The sequence below is a fragment of the Procambarus clarkii genome, chromosome 6 (genome assembly GCF_040958095.1).
Source record: "Procambarus clarkii isolate CNS0578487 chromosome 6, FALCON_Pclarkii_2.0, whole genome shotgun sequence".
Lineage (NCBI taxonomy): Eukaryota > Metazoa > Arthropoda > Malacostraca > Decapoda > Cambaridae > Procambarus > Procambarus clarkii.
Window position 1 is genome coordinate 28,682,119 of NC_091155.1, and position 10,264 is coordinate 28,692,382.

Genomic DNA, 10,264 nt, shown 5'->3' on the forward strand with positions numbered 1-10,264 from the left:
GGTTACCTGCTCTCTCCTCCCCTCCGCTGTTGCTGCTGTCTTGTACTGTTGTCTTGTGCTGCTGTCTTGTACTGCTGTCTTGTGCTGCTGTCTTGTACTGCTGTCTTGTGCTGCTGTCTTGTGTTACTGTCTTGTGCTGCTGTCTTGTGTTACTGTCTTGTGCTGCTGTCTTGTGCTACTGTCTTGTGCTGCTGTCTTGTACTGCTGTCTTGTGCTGCTGTCTTGTGCTGCTGTCTTGTGCTGCTGTCTTGTACTGCTGTCTTGTGCTACTGTCTTGTGCTGCTGTCTTGTGCTACTGTCTTGTGCTGCTGTCTTGTACTGCTGTCTTGTGCTGCTGTCTTGTGCTGCTGTCTTGTGCTGCTGTCTTGTACTGCTGTCTTGTGCTGCTGTCTTGTGCTGCTGTCTTGTGCTACTGTCTTGTGCTACTGTCTTGTGCTGCTGTCTTGTGCTACTGTCTTGTGCTGCTGTCTTGTGCTGCTGTCTTGTGCTGCTGTCTTGTGCTACTGTCTTGTGCTACTGTCTTGTGCTACTGTCTTGTGCTACTGTCTTGTGCTGCTGTCTTGTGCTGCTGTCTTGTGCTGCTGTCTTGTGCTGCTGTCTTGTGCTGCTGTCTTGTGCTGCTGTCTTGTGCTGCTGTCTTGTGCTGCTGTCTTGTGCTGCTGTCTTGTACTGCTGTCTTGTGCCGCTGTCTTGTGCTGCTGTCTTGTACTGCTGTCTTGTGCTGCTGTCTTGTACTGCTGTCTTGTACTGCTGTCTTGTGCTGCTGTCTTGTACTGCTGTCTTGTACTGCTGTCTTGTGCTGCTGTCTTGTACTGCTGTCTTGTACTGCTGTCTTGTGCTGCTGTCTTGTGCTACTGTCTTGTGCTGCTGTCTTGTGCTACTGTCTTGTGCTGCTGTCTTGTGCTGCTGTCTTGTGCTGCTGTCTTGTGCTGCTGTCTTGTGCTGCTGTCTTGTGCTGCTGTCTTGTACTGCTGTCTTGTGCCGCTGTCTTGTGCTGCTGTCTTGTACTGCTGTCTTGTGCTGCTGTCTTGTACTGCTGTCTTGTGCTGCTGTCTTGTACTGCTGTCTTGTGCTGCTGTCTTGTACTGCTGTCTTGTACTGCTGTCTTGTGCCGCTGTCTTGTGCTGCTGTCTTGTGCTGCTGTCTTGTGCTGCTGTCTTGTGCTACTGTCTTGTGCTGCTGTCTTGTGCTGCTGTCTTGTGCTACTGTCTTGTGCTGCTGTCTTGTACTGCTGTCTTGTGCCGCTGTCTTGTGCTGCTGTCTTGTACTGCTGTCTTGTGCTGCTGTCTTGTGCTGCTGTCTTGTGCTGCTGTCTTGTGCTGCTGTCTTGTGCTGCTGTCTTGTGCTACTGTCTTGTGCTGCTGTCTTGTACTGCTGTCTTGTGCTGCTGTCTTGTACTGCTGTCTTGTACTGCTGTCTTGTACTGCTGTCTTGTGCTGCTGTCTTGTGCTGCTGTCTTGTGCTACTGTCTTGTGTTACTGTCTTGTACTGCTGTCTTGTGCTGCTGTCTTGTACTGCTGTCTTGTACTGCTGTCTTGTGCTGCTGTCTTGTGCCGCTGTCTTGTGCTGCTGTCTTGTGCTACTGTCTTGTGCTGCTGTCTTGTGCTGCTGTCTTGTGCTGCTGTCTTGTGCTGCTGTCTTGTGCTACTGTCTTGTGTTACTGTCTTGTGCTGCTGTCTTGTGCTACTGTCTTGTGCTGCTGTCTTGTGCCGCTGTCTTGTGCTGCTGTCTTGTGCTGCTGTCTTGTGCTGCTGTCTTGTGCCGCTGTCTTGTGCTGCTGTCTTGTGCTACTGTCTTGTGCTGCTGTCTTGTGCCGCTGCTGCAAGTCACGAGTCCGTGTTTACAAGCGCTGGAGTGGATTGTTGTTCTGATTCCCCAGAAGCAGGTGATCGCCGCCCATCAGATCGTAGCCCCGGTGGGGTTTCACCTGCTGCTGGCGGTGTGGTAAACGACACCACACTGAAACATACTTGTTGTGCTTGGGTAGTAATGGTTATTTTCCTGTTGTTTAGGCCTCCAAAGTATAGAAAACGGCTGTTGTGCGCTTCAAAATGTACTATGACCTTTGTCTTGAGCAGGTTAAGAGATGTCTTGAAGGAAGCTGAAGGCTGCACACTCCTTACCTGCATCAGCCTTCAAGTACCTTCAAGGTGGACCTTCAAGGTAGACCTTCAAGGTGGACCTTCAAGGTAGACCTTCAAAGTGGACCTTCAAGGCTGACCTTCAAGGTGGTCCTTCAAGGTGGGTTATGGTAAGGATCCGTCTTTACATCACCATGGCTGCTATGAGAGGCTGCAGAGATAATTTGTCATCTGTTAATTAAATTTTCAAACACTTGAGACAGGCGATCTCCCATATGTCTGGAAAAGACAAACGCACTTCTAATATTCATATAAGGGGGACAGACAGGAGGCGCGTAATTATAGACTAATTACTGACAAGTATTACACTAAAAATTCTGGAGAAAGTAATAATGCTAAGAATAATGGTCTGGAGAAGAACAATTTTTGTAGCGGAAAGATAGCAAGGAATTAAGAGGTGGAAAATCATGTCTTTAAAATTTGATCGAGTTTTATAACAATAGAATTGCATTTAAAAACCTATATAAGTGTTCTTTGAAGACAGGACTTTACAGCCTGTATAATAACCACGCTGGAGTACGCAGCACCGGTCTGGAACCCGCACCTCGCGCACCACACAATAAAGATGTTAAATGTGCAGAGATTTGCAACAACATTGGCGCCAGAATAAAGAGGGCCAACTTACGGGGATGTGTACACAAGACTAAAGCTTATAGCCCTAAAGCAGGGGGGAGGAACCACCAACACTGGCACCAACACCACCACCATCACCACCACTACCAACACAAACACCAACTTCAGTACCACCACCACCACCACCAACGTCATCAGCACCACCATCATGACTAGCACCACCACCACCATCACCACTATCTCCACCACCACCAACGTCATCAGCACCACCATCGCCAGCAACACCAGCAACACTAACATCAACAACAATCACTACGACCATCACCACCACCAGCAGCAGCAGTAGCGGTGGCCTGGTAACCTAGATGTGCTGAGGGTGGACGGGGAGGTGGGAAAGCCTGGCCCACCTGTCACCTTGCCAATACGCCACTGACCGGCGCCTGGTCCCACCTCTCTATCCCATGAACCCCTTATCCCCCTCCCCCCCCCCTCCTGCTCATCTCCCTCATCATCACTGTCCTCCTCACCGCTCCCCCTTCCCTCTCAACCTACTTCCTCTCCAAGAACATCTTGTCTCTATTTCCGAGCCTCTATCTCCCATGGCACTCCCCGCTCCCACCTCCTCACCCACACAACAGCTGGCAGCGCCCACGTTAATCTTTCTCATTCTAATATCCGGCATAGACAACACATACAAACCAAAGCTTCGTATCATCCTGTCCAGATGATACGAAGATACGATGATACGAGATCAAAATCAGCTCCGGCAGAAGACACTGAGAATCATGTATCAAGTGTCTACCACTTGTCAACGGATGGCTGGATTTTTCAACAGTGACCCATTTCAGAACTCCAGGCGTAAACAGATCTCACAGAACAGACACATGTGCAAGGTCTAGCAGGAGTGATGTCACACTACCTAGTGACGTCAGCACAAAATAAGCCAACGCAGCAGAAGTCAGGAAAATGAATGGGTGATTGTAAGATCCTTCACATCAAGGGACTTAAAGACGCCGCCAAACTACTCCTGCTTTTTTCAAATCACATTAACTATCCCGTCTTGACTACAGCTCCGCACTCCTCTCCCATTTCAAGGCAGAAAAGTTATCTAGAACAGTAGGAGGCGAGTCAACATATACTATCACAGACACGACCATCTGCAAAACAACAACATTAGAAAAAGCGAAAAAGGACGGAGGGAATTATCAGGGGAAAGCGCCAAGCCATTACGATTATATAGCACTGGGAAGGGATCAGGATAAGGATCTGGGATGGGACGGTGGGAAGGAATGGTGTCCAATAACTTGGTCAGTCGAGGATTGAACGCCGATCTGCATGAAGCGAGACCGTCGCTCTACCGTCCAGCATAAGTGAAAAGGGAAAATAATAGAGGAGATGGAAGAATAGAGCCAGAGAAGAGCCAGCAACAGGAGAAAGGTGCCAGAGCCACAGTCAGAGAACACTATAACCATCAGAGAACCACAGCTTTTCAAACTACCTTCGGCAAATATAACAAAATTATTTCTCAAACTAAAGTGCACATTTTGAAGTGGTAATTGGTTCTTGTAGTAAATGTGGGACCGCTGCAGCAACAGCCTAAACCAGCGAAGTTATCCTCAGCAGTGCCGTATAAGCCACGGTTGTGATGGATATGTGGGCCTGCGGACTGCTGCAACAACAGCCTTACCGATCATGTCATTCTCAACTGACCCTGTGGATCTGCTTGATACCTGCTTGATGGGGTTCTGGGAGTTCTTCTACTCCCCAAGCCCAGCCCAAGCCCAAGCTTTACTTGTGAGAGTTTGGTCCACCAGGCTGTTGCTTGGAGCGGCCCGCAGGCCCACATACCCACCACAGCCCGGTTGGTCCGGCACTTTTTTAGGAGACAATTAACGTATTATATAGAGCTCTTATGTTAATCACCATTAACATAAGAGTTCTAACACAACTCCAGTGGATAAGGGAGTATCTAAGCAACAGGAAACCGCAAGTAACTGTGAGGGGGGAGACATCAGAGTGGCGAGATGTCACCAGCGGAGTCCCACAGGGCTCTGTACTTGGAACCATTCTGTTTCTGATATAGGGAAACGATCTTCCAAAGGGTATAGATTCATTCCTCTCAATGTTTGCTGACGATGCAAAAATTATGAGAAGAATCAAGGCAGATAAAGATAGACAGAGACTACAGGATGACCTGGACAAACTGGAGGAATGGTCTAGAAAATGGCTACTAAAGTTCAACTCAGGAAAGTGAAAAGTAATGACATTAGGCGAAGGGATAAGAAGGCTGAACACAAGGTACCATCTGGGAGGTGAAATCCTGCAAGAGTCAAATAGAGAGACAGATCTGGGGGTTGATATCACACCGAACCTGTCCCCAGAAGCCCACATCAAAAGGATATCATCAGCGGCATTTGCTAGATTGGCCAACATAAGAACTGCCTCGAAGAAATCGTTCAGGACCCTATATATCACTTATGTCAGGCCAATCCTGGAATATGCAGCTCCAGCCTGGCGTCCATACCTAGTTAATCACAAGACAAAGTTAAACATGATTCAGAGGTATGCCACCAGACTAGTCCCGGAACTGAGAGGTCCGAGGTACGAGGAAAAGCTAAGGGAGCTGAACCTCACGTCCCTGGAAAACAGAAGAGTAAGGGGAGACATGATAACCACCTACAAAATTCTCAGGGGAATTGACAGGGTGGACAAAAACAAGTACTTTAGTACGGGTGGAACACGAACAAGGGGACACAGGTGGAAACTTAGTACCCAGATAAGCCACAGAGACATTATAAAGAATTTTATCAGTGTCAGAGTAATTAACAAATGGAATGCATTAAGCAGTGATGTGGTGGAGGCTGACTCCATACACAGTTTCAAATGTAGATATGATATAGCCCAGTAGGCTCAGGAATATGTACACCAGTTGATTGACAGTTGAGAGGCGGGACCAAAGAGCCAAAGCTCAACCACCGCAAGCACAACTACATGAGTACAACACCACTAAGATGTAAGGGGAGACGTCTCTATAAGGGGGCAACGGAAGGGAACTCGGCTCCGTGAGGGGACGACGGAAGGGGAAACGGCTCTCTGAGGGGACGCGGGAGGTACCAGCAGAGACTCCTCGGGCTCCTGGCGGCCTCCCCACCGTCCATGCCTTATGGATGAGGCTCTCTGTAGCTATGGCCACTCTTCACATCCTTGGCAAGAGCAGCACCAGATACAGTTTGATAACAATCTCAAGGATGTGACGATATTTGGCATCGCTTTTCCCTTAACCCGAGAAAATTATATTCCGTCTTCATATTTTTGGGATACTGGTGGGATGACTACCTGGGAATGGCTACCGGTCCACGGAAGGCTGCGCTCTTGTATATACGATAATGTTACCGTGTGACCTTTGCTCTCGTCTGAAAAGACAGCAAAAAACCACTCAGGAGACGACACGCGTTGCATATGCCGTCCACAAGTTCTATACGGGTTTACATTTGCAAATGTAACTACCTAACCTAACTTATCCTAACCTAATCTAACCTAATCTAATAGCACTAATAGTACGAATAGCATTGTACGAACTATAAAAATCTCGTTGGTATTACTATATTTTGATGGACTAGTACATCTTGCCCCAGCCCTGAAAAACCTTAATATTAACCCAGTGTTCAAAAATAATAATACAGTTTAGTCCATGTTAATTAAGTCCTCGCCCTCGTTTGAAGCAGGTTGTGTATACTCCATCCCTTGTAATGAGTGTGCATGTGTTTACATCGGCCAGACTGGTAAATCTCTTTCCTCACGTTTAAAACAGCATTCATATGCTATTCGTACAGCCCATCACTCCAGTGCATTGTATTTACATTCTAGTTTATGTGATCATTCTATCGACTTCAGAGGGGAAAATATATTGTTAAAAGTAAGGGTATCGTTGAACGAAATGTGATTGAGTCCGCTCTGATCAAACACTGTAACAACAGCCTTAATATAAACCCTGACATGTACAAATTAGATCCCCATATAAGCTTCAATGTAGCATATCAGTGCAATATAGCCTCCATTGCAGTAACTTCCGAGTACGGAAGTTATCTGTGCTATGCTATAATGTATATATATATATATATATATATATATATATATATATATATATATATATATATATATATATATATATATATATATACATATATATATACATATATATATACATATATATATATATATATATATATATATATATATATATATATATATATATATATATATATATATATATATATAAAACATGCATGCAGCAGAGATAAGATGGTCAGGGATCAGCGAGCGGTGAACGCAAGTCCCAAGACACTGTGTACGCCTCGTCGACACCTCACCTCACACCCACTGACTACCAACTCTCTCCAAATTAGCACTCTGTTTTGGCAACGAATTTATTCAATGATTTCATTGTGACTGCCGCATCCTGAACTGTCTCCCACACGACCCGGCACTGATGGCGCGCCTACCAACCATCCAGGTGTCTGCAGTCTATCAAAACATCAAACGAGCAATTAATTAAGAGCTTGGCGTACCTGTTGAGGTCAAGCACCTGTGGTAAATGCCTAACACAGCGAAAACATCCAGAGATGAGTTCTGCTTCATCATGCATTGGTCGTACGATAAGTGGGCCACCGAGTATGGCGAGGGGGTGTGGGTGGGAGGACCGGGGGGGGGGGGGTAGTGGGGGGCCGTGATGGGGGTGGGAGGAAGAGAGGGAGGGGAGAGTGAGAGAGAAGAGAGAGAGTGAGAGAGAGAGATATGTGAGAGGAGGGTGCTTGGGGAGACTGTGACGGTGCTGTGGGGTGGGGGGGGGGGGGTGAGGGAGGGGGAGTGAAAGCTAATTCAGAAGGCAGTACACCGCCCAGATTGAATGTGATGTGACAAGAACTGTGTGTGTGTATACATTGCTGTACTTGCCTACCTTTACTTACGTTGATATAATTGTTTAGCTCCGTTTGTACGTGTTGAGCTGCAGCTCCTGGGTCCCTCTAGGTATTCAGTTTACATCTGCTGTCCCCTTTCTCCTGGCCACTTCACAGTACCCACAGTACTGAATCCTTATTCAGATTCCTGAAGACAGTTCTTATGTTTGTCATTCACTAATATTCTCCTGTGTTATGTGTCTCAGGGTAAAGGGAAAGCTGCATGACATACTCTTGACCTGACGCGTGTGGGAGGTTGCCTCTGGCGGCCATTACCTGATACACAGTTACATTACTAAGCACTTACTAAGACTCAACTCCAGCACCAGCTCCTGGGCCACGGCTGGGGTTGGCGTCCACTGGCCTCCTCTCCACCAGTTACGCCATAAACGCGCCCCTTCTCTACAGTCCCTTCGGTGAGAAATGCCTACCCAGATGTGTCAGAACCTGGGCTACCCACCTAACGTACCCGGATCCGGTAATCATTAGGCCCATGTAGCAACCCGTCCCCCCTAATAGATCGTCGCATCATGACGTATTCTCTACCTAAGGTCAAAAACTGTCGTACTAGAAAATGCTAGCGACTCGCGAAATTGAAATAGTGTCCCATTTTCTGTTTTGGGTCCTCTGGTAGCTTAGGATAAGGGCACTTTAGTTCGACAGTTTCTTGACGCTCGAAATCATAGAAGGACGGGCTGCACGTAGCGCCAATATTACGATGTTTCCTTTAACCACTACAAGTTTTACGCCCGGGTCGACCAAACTGTAGTGCGTTGAGGACAGCTGCCACAATCATTCGTCGCCATTTTGAATGTTTTGCCCGGTGAGGTTCTTTACATCTGTGAGAGGCAGCAGAAGCCTCAGGACTGACCAGTGGGGGACTCTGCTTGTTACTATTGCACGTCTTGACGCTTCATTCATGTCCTTGTGTTGCCGTCAACTGTGTACTGTGTAGTATAGTATGTGTCCGGCACGCGGCCCACCTCCACCGCCACCAACTCTTGTTCATTGTGTTATTTTTATTCATCTCTTCGTTATAGTGCGTGTGTGTGTATATTTACTGTGTCTGCAGAATCGAGCTATTAGCTCTTGGACCCCGCCTTTTTACCAATCTATTTTTCTTCTATTATATCTACTACATATATTTCCTAACACACACACACACATCCTCAGGAAGCAGCCCGTAGCAGTTGTCTAACTCCCAGGTACCTATTTACTACTAGGTGAAAAGAGGCATCAGGGTGAAAGACACACTGCCCATTGCCTGGCACTGAACCACGGGTTCTACCTTTTCCCCTTAATGGTGGTACGAATCTCTCTTCTGCATATTTGCACCTCAGTTTGACATGGTCCATCATTTCCTGGAGCGTCTTCCCCTCTAAGTTCCTCCTCCCATATTGCACACTCTTTTGCTCTCATATAGTCTGCTCTTTTATAGTCTGCTCTCTGACTCCTCTCTCCCTTCCCTGACTCCTTGTCTTATAGTAGTATAAGACAAGGAGTCTTATACTACTATAAGTACAAGTATAAGACAAGGAGTAGTATAAGTATAAGACTCCTTGTCTTATAGTAGTATAAGACAAGGAGTCAGACTCCTTGTCTTATAGTAGTATAAGACAAGGAGTCAGACTCCTTGTCTTATAGTAGTATAAGACAAGGAGTCAGACTCCTTGACTTCCCAAGACTCCTTGTCTTGGCTGCCCGAAACGCTTTGCGTAATAGTGGCTTAAGGCATTATATGTACTAGCTCTATCTATAAATCTATCAATTTTTGTAAAACCTCTTATATGTCTCTACTTTACCTGAATAAACACTTATTTTATTATTATTATTTATTTATGGGCACAGTTCTCAGGTCCATCATGTAGTGGAACACCAGGACACAATGGTCACTGGCTCCTAGTGGTATTTCATGCTCTAAGTTCTCAATGTCTTCCTCATTCTGGGTGAAGATCAAGTCCAGTAGGCTTGGTGTCCTCTTTTACATGTTGTGTTAAGAAGTTTCTTTCTACAACTTCCACTAATTTCTCTCCCCACGTTTCTTCCCCACCGTGAGGATTTCTGGGGTCCCAGTCAATCTCTCCATGATTTATGTCTATATGATTTAGGTGTGTGTGTGTGTGTGTGTGTGTGTGTGTGTGTGTGTGTGTGTGTGTGTGTGTGTGTGTGTGTGTGTGTGTGTGTGTGTGTGTGCGTGTGTGTGTACTCACCTAGTTGTGTCTGCAGGATCGAGCATTGACTCTTGTATGTGTGTGTGTGTGTGTGTGTGTGTGTGTGTGTGTGTGTGTGTGTGTGTGTGTGTGTGTGTGTGTGTGTGTGTGTGTGTGTGTACTCACCTAGTTGTACTCACCTAGTTGTGTTTGCGGGGGTTGAGCTCTGGCTCTTTGGTCCCGCCTCTCAACCGTCAATCAACTGATGTACAGATTCCTGAGCCTACTGGGCTCTGTCATATCTATATTTGAAACTGTGTATGGAGTCAGCCTCCACCACATCACTTCCTAGTGCATTCCATTTACTAACTACTCTGACACTGAAAAAGTTCTTTCTAATGTCTCTGTGGCTCATTTGGGTACTCAGCTTCCACCTGTGTCC

General features: G+C 46.6%; 1 protein-coding gene across 1 annotated transcript; it reads right to left on the reverse strand.

The window, feature by feature from the left end:
* Window positions 1-513: 513 nt before the first annotated feature.
* Window positions 514-8,201, reverse strand: LOC138355743 (hornerin-like). Its single transcript, XM_069311102.1, has 2 exons — window positions 8,142-8,201; window positions 514-1,644 (listed from the first exon to the last, which is right to left on the reverse strand). Exons 1-2 carry the CDS (start codon window positions 8,199-8,201, stop codon window positions 514-516), a joined length of 1,191 nt encoding a protein of 396 aa, XP_069167203.1.
* Between the last annotated feature and the right edge of the window lie 2,063 nt (window positions 8,202-10,264).

Coding starts and splice junctions, on each gene's coding strand:
- LOC138355743 (XM_069311102.1), bottom strand. CDS start 8,201: ATGCGACGATCTATTAGGGGGGACGGGTTGCTACATGGGCCTAATGAT. Junction 1,645..8,141: donor CTAATGATTACCGGATCCGG/GTACGTTAGGTG, acceptor ACAAGACAGTAG/CACAAGACAGCAGCACAAGA.